Source organism: Phragmites australis, chromosome 23 (genome assembly GCF_958298935.1).
Source record: "Phragmites australis chromosome 23, lpPhrAust1.1, whole genome shotgun sequence".
In the NCBI taxonomy this organism is placed as follows: domain Eukaryota; kingdom Viridiplantae; phylum Streptophyta; class Magnoliopsida; order Poales; family Poaceae; genus Phragmites; species Phragmites australis.
The window spans coordinates 4033499-4051040 of NC_084943.1; the positions used below are offsets into that span (position 1 = coordinate 4033499).

Below are 17542 nucleotides of genomic sequence, written 5' to 3' on the forward strand. Positions count from 1 at the left end.
CATCCGAAATGTAGAGGTGTCGTATTGTCTTTTTAATACCTTTGACATAAGTTGTTGTAGCAGGTTCAATAGAGATCCCTTGTCCTATTGTGTCTGTATAATGTTAGATTATATGTTATTTTATTAAAATTATATGATGGTATTACAATAGATAAAATGTATATTAGGAATGGTAGATGTAATATATAAATGAATATATAGTTATCTGACATGTCTCTAGTGTAATCAATTCTGATCCTTAATGTATCAAATGATGCTAGAGTATATGCATACTTGGGGAACGTTGGAGAAGCACCAGAGAATTCAATTACCTCAGTGTGACCCGTGAATTTTATCATGTATATGTGGTCAACTGCTCGATAATTATTCTTAGCTAGGAACACTTGAAAAAACTTTATGAAATATACAACTCCTTCTCTAAATTGTGGCTTGAATTGATCTACATGGCGTTGTGGCACTTGAGCTTCCATTGCATTTCCCTATACATTTGCATAAAAAATTATTGTAAATGATGTATACGCTTTTATTTTTTCTATAGTACCTAATGTTTGTGGATACCTCTTGATCCAATAGTACAAAATCAAGTCTATAGATCTTTTCTGGTTTGTCATCCAGAATATATTCGGATAATCTTGTCATGACAGATGTGTTGTCATTTCATGCTAAAAGCTCTATCGTGTAATCAACATCGGGTGGCTCATTCTAATCCACAATTAAACTACTCATGGATAATAGTTACCACTGTTTCATTCAATGTAACCTAAATTGTGTATAGATTCTTGATGAACATATCTCATGGCTTAAACCTAAGAACATTAATGTTATCAATTGCCTACTTTCAACAAAAATTAGAAATTATTTCCTAATTTAAATGTACGTTTCAAAATGCTTAATTCACCCTGTATTCTCGAAGGCTATGGGTAGCCATAGCACTTAGCCATATTTGAACATGTGCAATTTAAAGTTTATTAGTCTTTCTAAAAATCATGTGTGTGGTTCAGCTAAAACATATTCTGAACTATCCATACAATAAATTTGGTATAGTTTAGACCGCAAATGGCAATTCTTTTTGGCTCCACAAATCACCTAAGTATTATTGTTATAGAATAAATTGTAACATATACCAACATTCGAAATTGAATAATTCAAATTCTACGACTCTATTGGATGTGCATGTTTGCAAATAGGACATGTACATGTTGCATTAAGCGTTGGCAAAATTTTGAGGAAAATCGAACATAATTGCTAATTATTTAGAGGGCGTTTACAAGGCTAAATAGTATGAAATGATAAAAATGAATATAAATGGAGCATTGCAAAGGAACTCACTTTTTCACCAAGTAACGTAGGGTTGAAAATAATTTTAGAAATTATTACGCCACATGATAGGAATATTAGTGAATTTTCTCAGATTTTTAGAAATTTATTTGAGGCCTTAAAAAATACTAGAATTTCTAAAAGTAACTATTTTTGGAGTTTTTTATGTTAAAACCTAGGTGGGGTATTTGAGGTGAATGCTTTTAAAATGGATTCATAGTAAAGTATAGGACATCACAGAAAACACTGTTCATCCGAAAAATACTGTTCATCCGAGTCGGAAAGAGAATAATTGAAGTCGCAGAAAACACTGTTCATCCAAAAATACTGTTCATCCGAGTCAGCTCACCCACACGGCGCACAGATACTTTGGCGTGGTAAAATGGACTAGTTCGTGAAAATTTAGGGTTCGACAGACTATTATTAAAATATTTATTTTAAAAAAGCTAAAATAAAAAAAAGTCTGAGATACGTGGAGTGCCAAGTATTTTGAGAAAAAATATTAATCCAAAATTCTAAGTCACCCCGTGGAGTGCAAGTATTTGGGGGAAGTCGCAAGTCGAAACTCCGGCGGCCAACGCTGAACTGAACAAACTCTGTCGTCGTCGTCCTCCTCCTCGACCGCTTCCCCTTCCCCTGCGTTGCCAGCGGGCACTCAGCCTCGACGGCTCCACGGAAGGGGAGCGCGCTGCCGACCTCCAAGTAAGTCGGGCTCGCTGCGTCCTCCTCCTCTTCCTCCTGACCCCCTCTACTGCACTGGCGCGAAGCGGAGATCCACCGGGAACCGGACTGATTTCTTCTCCTGTCGGTAAGATAGCCCTAGCTTGCTCGTATCATCGTATAGATTGTTCTGAGAGCGGGTTAGAGCTCTTTTCCGCGGGGTGTTTTCTCTTATGTGAGCAAACACATCTAGATCTTTCTTGCTGTGGTGGTGGGTACTCCAATCCATCCACCCGTGCAGTCTTTTGCGGATTCGTTTGCCGTGTGGTGGGTGGGATACTATTTGAAGTTCATTTTCCGAAATTCTTTCCCCTGTGCCCGATTCTATTCTAAGTTCGTCCTTGTTAGTTTCTGATTTGGTTACCTGGGTTTAGTGCAATATGAGAACACTGTCTGATCGCGAGGAAGCCGCGGGGATTGCTGATTGGAGCTTGGGGGTCAAGTTAGTTTTAGCTTGTAGTTGTGCTCAAGCTCGGTTTTGTAATATTTTATCAGTAAAAAATTGTCTTCAGTACTTGGATTTGAGTGAGATCTAGCTCATACAGTGTAGGCTTGCTGACTGGCATGTCTAGTCATTTACAGGACTAATGAGCAGCAGGTAGTTTCCTCTACAAGCCAAAATCCAAGTTTGTTTGAGTATGTTTTGTGGTAGTCTCACCTGGAATGTAGAGATGGTGGCAGTCTCACCTGGAATGTAAAGATGGTGACAGTCTTAATCATATGGCTGAAAATTGCAATTTTCTATTCCAACCATGGTTGAATCTTGGGCAGGATTTCAACTCCTCTTTTCGCATTGTGTAGTTGTTACTCAATTCAACAGATGTATAAACATATTCATTTCTTGATTCATCTAACTCATGCTTCTCTGGTCTTTTTGAGCAGGTATCTTTGATTAACGTGGATCATATTGAGTTTGGCTGTGCTGATTTGCTTGCGAGATCAGTAAACTGCCATGGATATGTGAAGCACAAGTGAAGATGCCGGCATTTTTTTCACATCGGCGAATGTACACTTTGTCAGTTTCAGATCTTACTCTACTACCCCTTGAGATGGAAGGAAGAGATGCATGCTTATGGTAAATCCCGGTGAATATTCGTTGGAGGTCAGCAAGTGATGCCCTGACTAAGACTGATAAGAAAATCAGCGTGCTTCATCTCTGATAATCAATGATGAGAATGAAGTTCCCAAAACGTTACGCCATAGTATTGCTTACATTCATATGCACAAATGTTTGTTACATTGAGCGTGTGGGTTTCTCTATTGCTTACACTGTCGCAGCTGATGCCATTGGTGTGAATCAAGCAAAAAAGGGCATGATACTCTCCATGTTCTATTACGGTTATGTTTTGTCGCAAATTCCTGGTGGATGGGCAGCGCAGAGAATGGGAGGTAGACGTGTTCTGCTACTATCGTTCGTGTTGTGGTCTTTGATATGTGGTTTAATTCCACTAGACCCCAACAGAGTAATCATTCTGGTGCTTTCTCGCCTATTTGTTGGTGTAGCACAAGGTTTCATATTTCCTGCCATTCACACTGTTCTGGCGCAATGGGTGCCACCTCAGGAGCGCTCTCGGTCAGTGTCTCTCACTACCTCAGGGATGTACCTTGGTGCAGCCTGTGGTATGCTTATGTTTCCAAGTCTGGTGAAGCACATGGGACCCAAATCGGTTTTCTTTGTTGAATCAGTATTGGGAGTAGCATGGTCAGTAATATGGTTGAAGTTTTCCAGTGATCCACCTCGTACTGACCTTCCGAAGGTAGCAATGCCAAAAGTGGCATCACGAGATAAGATTAAGGCCCAAGCAGGAGGGGTTGTTGCACCTCGCACTGTAAAGATCCCATGGAGAAGGATAATCTTCAGTTTACCTGTTTGGGCAATTGTTGTAAACAATTTCACCTTCCACTATGCCCTGTATGTTCTTATGAACTGGCTCCCTACCTATTTTGAGTTAGGCCTTCAGCTTAGCCTCCAAGATATGGGTTCATCAAAGATGCTTCCCTATTTCAATATGTTCATTTTTTCTAATATCGGTGGAGTGGTTGCTGATCACTTGATTACAAGAAGGATTTTATCTATTACAAAGACAAGGAAACTCCTGAACACCATTGGGTTTGTTGTCTCAGCTGTTGCACTTATGGCCCTTCCTTTATTCAGTACACCCTCAGGCACTATAATCTGTTCATCGATATCTCTTGGTTTTCTGGCTCTAGGAAGAGCAGGATTTGCTGTAAATCATATGGATGTTGCTCCAAAGTTTGCAGGGATAGTAATGGGGGTTTCGAATACAGCTGGGACACTGGCTGGAATTGTTGGTGTCGGCCTCACCGGAACTATTCTGGATGGGGCAAAGGCTTCTAACAAGGATCTGACAAGCAGGGAAACCTGGAAAACAGTCTTCTTTGTTCCAGGATACCTATGTATTTTCAGTTCCATTATTTTTTTGCTTTTTTCAACCGGTGAAAAGATTTTCGAATAGAGGAAATTATTTTTACTTGTTATTATCTTATGTTAATCATTACGGCGAGACAGGATAGCTATATGGCAATCTCACATGTATCTGTTTAGCACTTACTAAACTTCAGAGTTCAGATTGCATCCCACGCATGCTTAAAAACTAGGGGCAATTCGTTATTTGTTGCTGTTAAAACTCACAAATTTCTAATATGTTATTGTGTGTTTATGACGTGTGGATCTATTCTAGTCACTTACACGAGGGGTCTAATAACATATCAGAGATTTATGTTTTAGTCAGTGGTATATGAGAAATTAAACCTAAAAACTATGTTATACAATATAACACATTTTTTTATTAGATTATGATACCAAGAATCATCTCATGATTATGTTATTCAGCCTGTTGTATGGCCTCTGTACAAGTATAGCATCTGTAACAGTTTCTTGTCGCCACGCGTGACTATCAATGAAGCTATAAGGTAGAGAATCCTCTACCTTTTGCTTCAAAAAAAAAAAAAGTATAGTATTTATGCACTTTGCCTCCTAATACATGCCATTCATTTAATTTCTTGCTTGACTTGTGCAAATACTTCCCTGTACCTTAATTCATGAATGGTTATATCTCTTTCACTCATTGTAAGGAATTTTCATGGGCTTATGATTCTAATATCGTGATCAGAAGGGGGAACTTAACTGTGGCATATAGGAGATAATTGTAAATTGTGCGTTGTACCATTATAAACATCGATGTCTTGTACTTCTAGCATTTGTCAATCTAAATCTGGACTTTACATTGTTATTTTTTTTAAAAAAAAATCTCCATTTATTCTTTTTCATTTATCGTCCTAGATGAGTGAAGTCAATTGTTAAAATTTAGGCTATCAATATTTTTTTAGATAAAGGAAGTTTTATTAACCCTTAGCGTTACATAAGATGGTACAAGTACATAAGAGTTAACTTCTGACTTCTGCATAGCTCGGATGCACACAACCAAAAAGAGAAAACAAAAAAAGCCAAAAAGGCGGCCAGCAATCAGGTTACGATGGAGCTCCAATCCGAAGCCTAGATTGCCATCCAAACCGGATAAAGATCTCCTTGGACGCCCGCTCCATAAGAATACATGCCGACGCAACCATATGCTGATGTTCCTGCCGCTGCAGCATAGCCTAAGTACGGAGTAATCGCGTACATGAAAATATAACCTGCAAAGGAGAGTTAATTTTCCTTTTGTTAAAAATCACGTTATTTCTGCATAGTCACAACGACCGACAAAACGCTGCCGCTGCTACCATTATTTTGTCTTTCCAATGCTTATTAATTCCCTGAAGCCAATTGCCAAACAAATTTAGAACACTTCTAGGTGGGTAAAGATTGGAGGTCACTTGAATGATAAACCAGGTAGATCTCGCAAAACAGCAATCAAAAAAGAGATGCTTAATTGTCTCATTTTTTGACAAAAGCAACACTTTTGACTGCCTTGCCATTGTCTCTTCAAAATATTTTTTGTTAGAAGCACTCCTCTATGGATGTACCAGTGAAAGATCTTTATCTTTAACGGTATTTTAATCTTCCAAATTTTCTTTTTCTTGGTTCTTCATTGTTAATAAGAGTTCGGTATAGAGTATGAACAGAGAACTTTTTAGTCCTATTCAACTTCCATCGGAATTCGTCAGGCTCATATGTGAGAGTGATATTGATAAGGTGAGGGAGCGACTCGTTCCACTCTATCAAATTTTGCCCACTCAAGTCTCAGCGAAAGTCAATATTTGGTGGAAAGGATTGTAGGACATTGGTCACAATATCTTGTTTGTTCCGAGCTATGTTGTAAAGGCAAGGATATTGGTTACTCAAAGGTGCATTACATAACCAAGTATCTTCCCAAAATCTTATTTCTGAGCCATCTTTGACTATGAAGGTGCCATAGCAAAAAAGATGATGCTTCACCTTCATCGAAAGAGGCTTTGACCCAAAATATTTATTTCGAATAAACTTCTACCAGATCCCTTCTTAAAAAAAATTAATTTAAAAAGCCATTTACAAAGGAGGGCTTGTTTTGAGCTTCGAGGTTTAGAATCCCAAGACCCCTTGACTTCTTTTTGTGACTGTCACTTCGCCAGTAAAACGTGGAACAAAAATAATCCAGTCGTTTAAGTACCCCTCGAGGGATCATGAAGAAAGACAGCATGTATATTGGCAGGTTACTAAGGACCGAATCGAGAAGGACAAGTCTATCTTCCGATGATAAATACTTGCCCATCCAACTACTCAGTCTTTTTTTAACCTCTCCTCAACCCTTTTCCAATCTGCATTTCGAAGTTTGCGGTAGTGTATTGGAATACCCAGATAACGCATAGGGAGCTCTCCCTTAGCACATCCGAATACATCTTCATATTGTCTCACATATTCTTTTGCTTCACCAAAATAAAACAACTCTCTCTTATGGAAGTTGATCTTTAGACCAGACAATTGCTCAAAAGCATTGAGCAGAAGTTTCATATTTCTGGCCTTTTCTAAGTCATGTTCCATAAAGAGGATTGTGTCGTCCGCATATTGGAGAATGGATAGACCCCCCTGGACGAGATGGGGAACTATACCTTTTACTTGATCGGCTCTAATAGCTCTATCGATCAAGATTGTTAACATGTTCGCAACCAGATTAAATAAAATCGGTGAAAGGGATCTCCCTGACGTAAACCTTTTTTTAGTTTGAAAGTAATGTCCGGTTGAATCATTAACTTTGATGGCTATACTTCCACCAGATATGAATTGCTCAACCCAAGAGTACCATTTCAGTGAGAAGCCTTTCATCCGGAGGCACTGTAGTAGAAAAGGTCATTTGACTTTGTCATAGACCTTCTCAAAGTCGATTTTTAGTAACACCCCATTTAATTTCTTTTGATGGAGTTCGTGAATAGTTTCATATAGAATTACAACCCCTTCTAGAATATTGCGACCCCGTATAAAAGCAGTTTGGGTGGCACAGACTATCCGATCCACTATGCTATTTATCCGATTAGTTGTCACTTTTGTAAAAAAAAATTAAGCTTACATTCAATAGGCAAATTGACCTATATTGTTGAATGCGACAAGCTTCCTTGGTTTTTGGTATTAGGATAATTTTCCCGAAGTTAAGGCTATACAACGAAAGATTCCCAGAATGCAACTCTTGAAACAATGTCATCAAGTTCTCCTTGATTACATCCCAGAAAGTCTAGTAGAATTTCGCTGGAAAACCATTGTGGCCGGGGGCTTTGATTTGGAACACAACGTCCTAGACCTCATTTTCAGTAAAGGGTGCTGTAAAAATTTCATTTTCTGCCCTGGTTACCTGCGGTATATCTTCAGTCCATGAATCTCTCATGGAGAAGTTGTTCAACACAGGTGGACCGAATAAATCTTTATAGTATTTTGTTATGTATTTTTTTAATTGAGTTCCCCCTCAATTTTACCTTCATCCTGCTCTAGGCAGATAATTCTTTTTTTTCTTATGTATTTTCCATTTGCTACCATTTGAAAATAGCATGTGTTATTATCTCCGTATAGGATTTGATTGACTTTTACTCTTTGGCGCCATTTTATTTCCTCTTCCCGTAGTAATTTGACCAACTTTTTGTTAGCTTGATTTTTTTTTTTGCTGAAGCTCGGATTCAGATAAGTCTCTTGACTCTGAAGTTTTGTCAAAGGCATCTATTGTTTGTAGAAGTTTTTTTTTTCCTTATACATTCCGCTAGTGTGGGTAGCCCATCATCTAAGATTGCGTCTTAGGGCGCTCAGTTTGTTTGTCCATTTCTGTATTGGTGTTTTTCCTTTTTTTGTTCGGCTATCAATATGCTTATATGCTTTTTTTTTTGTTACATGAAAATTATATGCGGCATCAAAAGCATGTTGATATCATTATACTGCGGTAGTGGTAAATGATGTTTATTGCTGTAGTGATATCCAAATCTAAAGTAAATAGTTCTGATTTATTGATAAATAGGTGCCGAAACGAGTTCAGGTTTTGTTCTTGTGTACTGGATTCTCTTGCCAAGTTTTTATTTTACTTAGGGTTTCAGTTTCACCAAACAACTCATCTGGATAACGTCACCATCCATACTAAAGATCTACATCAAACCGAGTTGGGTATAAATAAATCTCCTAAGGTTTTGTTCCAATAAAGAACAACACCTTCCAATAAAGAACAACACTACCGAGGCGTAGGCACGGTTCAAAAAGCCGACGGTAACTACTCAAAAACCGCGATAACCGACCTTCTCGGTCCGGTCCAGTTTCAGAAACCGAACGGTAACCGAATTTGAATTCAAAAAATTCGAAAAAATAAAAATAAAAAAATTCAAAACAATCTTAAAAAACTAGACACAATTCTAAGACCTTCTGTGAATTTTTTTTTTCAAAAATAATGTCGTTTGCATCATATTCTGTAGGGAGGAAGTTTGAAAAAAATGAAAAAAATTGAAGCGTGCGGCTCAGTTATTAACTCATGTTAAGGAAAAGTTTAACATGCAAACACATATTTTTTTTTGTAAAACATATTTTAAGAGAATCTTTAAAATTGATTTCACTTTATTTAGAGTTTTATTAATTTCTCTATGATTTTTACAAAGTTCACAAGCATAAAGTGAATATGTTAAGAAACAGCATTGTAATTAACTTTTTCATGTTTACTATTATTTTTCCTACGTAAATCATAGTATAAATAAGCTAATGAAAGTGGTTTCACTAATTTTTGAGGTTTGATGGGTCAGTTATGAATTAATCTAGTCGCAACACATTTACACAATCATGTATGTTACAATAACTAATTCATGAGTTCATGTATTTTTAAAAGATATAGGATCATATAAGAAGACTAACAAAATTAGTTTCATGATTTTTGGATTAGCAAAGAGTAAACTATGCATTTAACTTGGTTTAACAAATACAATTTCTCACATAAAATTTTGAACTTTTTTATGAGTATAAATACTTTTATCATGTATATCATGTTACAAGAAAACCAACAAAATTTGTTTCACTTGATTTGAAGCTCAGATGAATTAGTTATTGATTTTACAAGATTGAGATAATTTTTAGATTTTTTGTTGAACTTCACTGAAAATCGAGAAAACCGCTCGATAAAACCAAGAAAACCGAACGGTTACCAACAATGCGGAAAATTCGAGAAAACCGCTCGATAAATCGTAAAAACTGCTCGGTAACCGGTCCAAACCGACCGGTTACCGAACGGCTAAAATCGTAATTTTTTTTTCCAAATTTCAAATTTTGCCAAATGAATTTTGTCCGATTTTTTTTGAATTTTGACCTGTTACCGCGATAACCGCAAATTTTCGGTTACCGCCGAAGCTCGGTAACCGAGCTCCGATCAGTAAGGTGAACCTTAGGCGTAGGTTGTATGCAGACGACGATAATATGCATCTCATCCTGGCCTTATAACTAAATTTACACTGTCCATGAGTTATTAAGTACAAAACAAGAGGTTTTCTCAAAAGTAAAACTCAAGCAATTGATAAGTGGTTAGCTATCTTAGCCAGTATATTTTTATTTTTTTATATGAAAAGAATATGAAATAAATAGGGGTTTATTTCAAGGTAGCCAGTTGTTGCAAGAACTCCTTTGAACCAGCTAGTAGATTTGTCTAGTTACTACTATTTACACTGTTATTTTAATAAAATGACACTCATCTAGAGCTCACATATAAAACCACCTATATTAATATATTAATAACATGCAAGGTAAGATAGCAAATCTTGGAAAACGTAACTAAATTAGTGACATAAGCCCAAACAAAACTCAGATTTTGGAAAGCCTTCTCCAGCTCTCTCTCTCTCTCTGCACGTCGAAACTCTTCCCCTTCTCCTCCGACAGAAGCCCAAACAAAACCCAGGTTTCAGAAAGCCTTCTCCATCCCTCTCTCTCTCCACGCCGAAACCCTTCCCCTTCTTCTCCGGTGGCGGCGCTGCAGAGAAGATGATCATTCCGGTGCACTGTGTCGGACCCCTCATTTGGGTAACCTTGTGCAACACCAAGCGACACTGAACTGCTACAGGCATGGATTGCGTTACTACGACACGATACAGAATACTACCGCATAATACATACTACTGGAATAACTAGCACACGATAGACTGATGATGCACTGGTCTTGACGACGCTCTTGAGTCATGCTGCTACTGTTGATGGTGGAGAGACTACCTTCAGGGGTGGTTTGCATGTCACTCTGCGGCGAGGTTGATGTCATCATAGTTGGCTAGTTCAGGGTCCTGCATCTGCTCAAAAGCTCTAGCCATGTTCTCCTCATCACCATCCAGGTCGATGATGTTATCTCCAACGGACTCTTTACTGCCCTCAGAATCATTGTTGTGCACAAACTCTAACTCGATGGGGTCTTCTTCTTCTTCGGAACTATCTTCATACATCTGGTCATCCTGCTCTGCTCCTGGAACTGGTGGAGGTGGCGGTGGCGCTGCAACTGATGCTGGTACAACTCTGCCAGATGCAATCGCATTGGCTACTCTGGTCAAAAGCACTGGTGCTGGAGGGAGGAGGGGAACTCCAGGTAACTCCAAGCGTCTGACGCTGTCAATTGGGAGTAGGTGAAAAGTCCTCTTCCTTGTAGTGAGCTTGCGGTGGGGTCCTCCGTGAGTCCTGTGGCAAGACAAGTAGACTTCGTTGAGCTCCTTGATATAATACTCAGAGGCCTCTATCAGTGTCTTGGTAGTCTCCTCAGCACGCTTTTCTGCAGCTACTGCCTACTCTCGAACTTGTTGTAGCTGCATCCTTAGAGCTCTCTCTTGAGTCTCAGAATTTTCAGCCCTCTGAAAGCATGCATTCCACTCAAAGCGATGAGTCTCGTATAGCAGATCTAGGGCAAGATCCTCCCTTTGACCTGGACCTTCCAACCTTCTCATCCTATTATGCCCATACTGGGCATGTGCAGTCACTGACTGGGAAGAACTTCACCGGGGTACATCCAGTATCCTTCTCATGCCTCTAGCAGAAGTAAAGGAGGGCCTTACATGCTGCTGCCTAATAGGTGTCGCTATACTCAGCTCCATAGGTCACAATACTCCACGACTGTCAGTCTGTATATTCAGATGTCTCGAACACAAGGACCTGGACTTCACATTTGTTGGTGCCATTCTCTTGGTACTCTCATCCACGATACTCCAGGCGTTGAGTATACCCAAACCTCATTAGGGTCTCCCAAAGGATGAGGGAGAAGCCTTGCACGTCCAAGCAGTAGGTGGTGGTCCATCCGTCTCCTTCCATCTGCCACAATTTTGAAAAAAGGTGAGTCATTTTTATTAAAATGGAACATCAAGGTAAATAGGCAATGGGGATGATAGAAAATTTTATTAAAATAGTTTGTTATAAAACTATCACTCCTTTACTTGGCCAATCCTACGATTTCTCCCTACAGCCAAGTATAGCTCTGATACCACTCTATCGGACCCCTCTTTTGGGTCACCTTGTGCAACTCATAACAGTCCCTAGATCAGTAGCTAGTACGCACATATTTCCAATAGAAGTAGACATTATAAGAATATATTGATTAAAATACGATATTAGGGAACAATACAGAGTTCATTACAATAAAAATCCGTAGACATAATTAAACAAAGCCTTACAGCACAACAAAAATGATGCAAAAGCGACCTAAGCCCTACAGGCAGTTTGAGTGTGGATGAAACCCATCTTTTCTATTTTTCCTCTTCACCTTCGACGAAAGCGACCTCTGGATCATCTGAATCCATATATAGCAAGAGTTAGTATATAAGGTACTTAGCAAGCCATACCTTAAGGGGAGACATTAGATGCATAAATGTAGATCAAAGATAAGGCTGTAGAGTCTTTAGATTTTGCAGAAAGCTAGTTTTCGATGCAAGGTTCGATTTGCAAAGACTATTTTAAAACATTGTTGAGGGAAACACATAAGTTGAGTTTATGGGGTTGTTGGCCCTAGAGGAGATATTTCTATCTCGCCAGTTTCCACACTTCTTTTGCCAGTGGACACACAGTCAGAGATACTCCAGGCACATAGCCAATACTTTTTGAAAATACGGGCACACTGCCCACTCACACGCCAAGGAGGTACTAACTCTAGAAAGCTAATCATTGTGACCGAACCATAGCATGTCCTTGACTGAGAACACGGCTATCTGGATAGGTTTAATACTCTGCAGAGGTTGTATACTTTACCCACAAGTTATGCACAGACTCCAACCTTAGCAACTAGTGGAACTGTCATAACAAGACGTAATGTCCTTACAACATAGCCACAATATCCACTCACAAGGCACTAAGATACTAGGGGCTTTAGAATATCCACGGGAAGGACCACTTAGCAATCCCAAAGCTCTGATATAGCCTTAGCAACATCACCAACCGGACCTTGGGTTACACACTACCCAAGTCTTCTCCTAGTCCCCGTTGCCATTACCGGCCTCCGAGTGGGTACCGAACTAAGTTAAAGGGGTTGGGTCAAATCCTACCCATTCAGGTCATGTGGTTGTACGATTGAATACTAGGTAGGATGTCACAACGAACCAGTTCTTATACAACCAAGGCAAATATCTCCCAGTAAAAACACCACAAAGACGAACCTTGCTCTAAGGTAATTCCCACCTTTGTGGGGTACCTTACTCACCCTCGTCAAAAACACACTAGAGTTTCCATGAACCCATCTTACACACATCAAGCACACAACACTTCATACTTTTGAAAAGGCATGATTAACATATGTAATTATCCCGGTTCTTTCATTTGAGAAAGTCAATCATAAACATGCTAGTAAACAAGCATTCATCCAAACAATCATTATAGTTGATGTTAGGGACCTTTTAGGGTTTCAATGGAATAAAGGTGACAATATCAATACATGGCATAAACAAGCTAGGTCATAACTACATTAGCATATTTTTTAAAATCACAGTTATTAACTTAAGCATGCATATCCCTATAATTTAAAACAATGACTCTACGAGTTGTGTTTGAAAATATAGGATCAACATGATCAACGGTGTAGGACTTGCCTTCGTTGAAATCTTTGTCTGCTCCTTTGTCAAACTCTAGATCCTCTGGGTCTTATTCGAACGCGCCTTTCTCTAACAAACGCAACAAATGGTAAAAGTGCACATACAAGCAATCAATCAAATGATTTTATTAAAAACTAAATTACAAAATTATGAAATTTACATTATTGGGTAGATCTCGAATTTAGATGAATATCGGTGAAAGAATCATCGAAAACGGAGTTAGGACGGAGGAGAAACATGCTTTAGAAGTTTTGTCAGAGAAAAGAATCAGAAAAGGAAAATGAATATTCTCATAATATTTCTCGGTTCGGCTCGGAACTGGGCTCAACTCAGGGGTAAAGTGCGGGCCCACATGTCAACGAGGGGAGAGAGGATAAGAGAGAGGGAGAGGCAGAGGGAGAGAGGCGATGGGGGCGGCAAACGGCGGCCGGCTCCGACGAGCGATAGGGTAGAGCGGTGGCGGCTGGATACGGCCCAGGCGGGGGTAGATCTGGCCGGCAAGGGTGAGGGCCAGCAACGAATCGGGACAGGAGAAGCTCCGATGACCGGTAAAACGAGGTGAGGATGGCCGGATCTACACTATGATAGAGGCGGCTTGTGGTGAGGCTAAGGTATGAGGCCGAATTTGAAGATTTTGGAGCTTTTCGTTTGGGAAAGAGAGGAAGAGGAGAAGGGTGGTGGAGCTCACCAGTGGCGGGCTTTGGTGTGGTGGTGGAAGTGGTGTTTTGCTTGGGTGGAGGTGAGTTAGAGAGAGAGAGGTGGTGCAGTGGAGGGAGGAGGAAGAAGAGGGTAATATTCATTTTATAGGTGGCGACGACGTGGGTACGAAGGCGGTGCAGGGCGCGAGGCGAGGCGTGGGGCTGGGCACGAGGCGGTGTAGGGCGCGAGGATGGCTGCGAGCGGGGCGGCGGGACGGGCGGTGCTGCGCAGTACAGAGTAGAGGGCGACGTCGGGTCACAGGGATGGGGAAGAGAGATGAGTTCTCAAAAAAAATTTCTTTCTCTAGGAGAACACGGTGTGACATGCTGCTTCAACTGTGGTAAGGTAAACCCTCCCTTCCCACCCATCCTCCCCCGCCATCCAGTTCGCGTGGCTGCCGCACCGCTGGTTCGGGTTCCTTTCGTTTTGTTTCGTCTCTCTTAGGGTTTGGTCTGCCTCGCGTGCTGTCGCTGTAGCACCGGCTCGTGCTCAGCTCGTTACCCTTCCAGGCCTCTACTAGCGCACGCTGTGATCTTGGGCACACAACTTATTAAGGTATCCGCCGCCTCTAGGGCCTAGCTAGCTTGTAGGGCTGCGTGATTGTTCATTTGGTCTTGCCTGTGGTCGCCAATTGTATTCAGTATTTCGTTAATTAGTTGGGGTTAGGTCTTGGCTGTGCGGACAATCACTACGGTTTTGATTGTTGCTTAGGTTTATTTCTGTGTTGTCAACCTCAGCCTCTCATGGGCATTATTCTTACGGTGAGCTGAACTGAATGCTCGCCTTCTTCTCTGTTACAGGTGATTGGGAACAAGTGGGACCTCTACCTCGACCTTCTCCAGGCCGACTACACGGAGGGGTAAGTTTGCCTATCACTTGCTCGCCGGCTCCTATATTGCAGTTTGGCCGCTGCAACTTGAGTGTTTGCGTTTTATCGTTCTGTGGTGTTTAGTGGTGGACTGGTGGTTTTTGTTAGAAGAACAGGATTCACAAACACGATTCAAATTAAAGACAAAAGGAAGATTTTCCATGCTTTCTTTATCTCCTTTTATATGTGTTCATTAGTTCCAGCACAGCAACACTTTATCGGCATTTGTGAGGAAATTAGGCACACGTGACAGACCATGGTAATTGCAAAACAATAGTAGTCCTGTATAAAATTCGGCTTGTAGGCTGTGGGGATGTGAGAGCAATATGTTGTATGTCTTGTGACAGATAATAATGAGCACCAGAGTGGATTTAATCCATGATGAATAGAATAAAAGATGGGCTACACTAGTCCAGCAGCAGTAGCTGTGTCCTGCAGCCTGATCGTATTCCTGATCGTTTCACACTTTCACTGATCTATATGGGCCTTTCTTCCTGCTGCTATAAGAGATTTGTAACTTTTTGAGCCTTCTTCTATTACAAATTTTGGGAAATTATCATTGTGAGATCTTCTAGGTACACTTACATGTTATATTTACTTCTTCAGAGTAGTTAAGATAGACCTGTGTCTAGAACTTCAGGGTTTCTCTCTTTGCATCCTACTAGGGTCTCATGCTTGAACTTTTATTGTGTTTATATTGAACTTCGATTGTCGAAATAAGTCGGAAATGATACTATATATGCCAAAGGAAACTGTTAACAGTGTAATCACAAAGTTACAACACAGATTGGAGACCTCCCTTGATTGTGACAGTAAGAAACTGAATTCCAGCAAATAGTGGAGTCCTTACCCATGTGGAAATGCACCTACACATCTGCATGTATGTTTGTCTGTCAACTAAAATCTAGAGCATACTAGTGGGTATTGAGACTTTGAGCTATGCGTCGCAGATGGTTAATATTTTTATCTACACAGTACCCAGAAAATTATGATCATAGAAGGGCTCCATGGCCTTGTTTATGAACAGACTGATCAATTTCTACTTCCTGGACGGTATTGTTAAAAAATTGTCTCTAGCTAGTAGCTTGTATACCAAACATGTTAATCTTTAGATTACCAATACAGTACCACAGAATTGTAGCTATCCAGAATCATAACTTTATATCCCTTTTCTGGTGCTTTCAATTACCAGGGATGCTCTGGATGCTTTGAATTTGGTATGCTACTGCTGCAGGCGAATGCTCATGACCCATGTTGACCTCAACGAGAAGTTGCTCAACTACAGCAGTAAGTTGATACTTAATGCTGCTATTTAAGTTACAGTTTTCATTTCTCGTTACAACATTTTGTAAATGGCACAATATTCATTTTCAGCATTGGAGAAGATCAAGACAAGTTAAGTGGACACATCATGCTCCAGAAACACTATTGTTTCTTAGTATCTTACAGTGTGGGTGGTGTGTTGTTTCTTCTGTATCAGGAGACTGGTTGTAAGATGATGATGTGAATTCGGTGTGTTCATGAATATCCAAGGAGTTTTGATGTGACGGTGCATGTTGCATCTATGCTGGCGGTGAAGTGATATAACTATTAACAATAACTCCTCTTATATTGAGTGAATTGGATCCTTTTTTTGTCATATGAGTTTTCCTCAGTAATATTTGTCTGTGGATAGATTGTTGTGTGTCACACGATACTTCCAAAATAAAACAAACAAAAGGTATCTGCCTCTTTTTTCTTTGTAACAATTGTTTGTTCCGTTAACTTTACGCTTGTAAGAGTTGAACTTAATAGTTCTGCATTTTCTTTTCCACTTTATTTAGTGGTACTGGAGCATAATTGTAGGCGTTTTGCTATTTGTCTTCTGCGTAGAAACGCATTACACTCCAGCGGAAAAAAAAACAAAAAACAAATGCATTACACTTATATGTTACTGTGTACGTGCAGTTGAATTTCTGATCCAGATTGATAATGTTATTTCTGCACATGCAGCCATTCGGGTAGAGGTTCTATTTAACATGCAATTTGAGTTTGTTCCTTTGCTTGTCGCACTGAGAACGCTGACCTTTGAGCTGTCATTATGCAATGGTATCTCCTCTTCGTTCCTGTTGACTTGGGTGCAATGATCATATCTCAACGATGAATGTAGAATTGCACACGCATTTCTTAGCAAAGGCGCATGAATGATTGTATATTTGAAGATAGTGCTTGCATGATTGTATCCACGTGATGCTGCATGTGCTTGTGATGCAACATGTTCCTCGTAGGCCTAATCATAGTACATTTTACCTCACATTTTCGCTGACTTCATTATGGGTTTTCTGGTACTGGCATGTTCAGATTCTTCGTTGTGCTTTACGCCTGCACCGATTGACTGCATTTATACTTTGTGTTGTTACTAGTACATCGAGTGTAGTTTATATTTTCATCAGGTCTTACAAGGATATA

General features: G+C 39.9%; 1 protein-coding gene across 8 annotated transcripts; it reads left to right on the forward strand.

Moving 5' to 3' along the window:
- Positions 1-1858: 1858 nt before the first annotated feature.
- Positions 1859-16733, forward strand: LOC133906547 (probable anion transporter 7). 8 transcript variants are annotated; one of them, XR_009907804.1, is made up of 5 exons: positions 1859-2125; positions 2920-3139; positions 15027-15085; positions 16287-16381; positions 16469-16733. XR_009907804.1 is itself a non-coding variant. In XM_062348489.1 (2 exons), the coding sequence occupies exon 2, from the start codon at positions 3204-3206 to the stop codon at positions 4512-4514; it is 1311 nt and encodes a 436-aa protein (XP_062204473.1). In that variant the 5' UTR covers positions 1859-2125; positions 2917-3203; the 3' UTR covers positions 4515-4626. The 8 variants fall into 8 exon arrangements, 4 of the variants coding, with proteins under 4 accessions (XP_062204473.1, XP_062204472.1, XP_062204475.1 ...); XR_009907805.1 differs by having other exon boundaries at positions 16329-16381; XR_009907806.1 differs by having other exon boundaries at positions 2920-3112.
- The last annotated feature ends 809 nt before the right edge of the window (positions 16734-17542 follow it).

Bases quoted from the DNA above. Each gene is read 5' to 3' on its own strand.
- LOC133906547 (XM_062348489.1), top strand. From the start codon at position 3,204: ATGATGAGAATGAAGTTCCCAAAACGTTACGCCATAGTATTGCTTACA.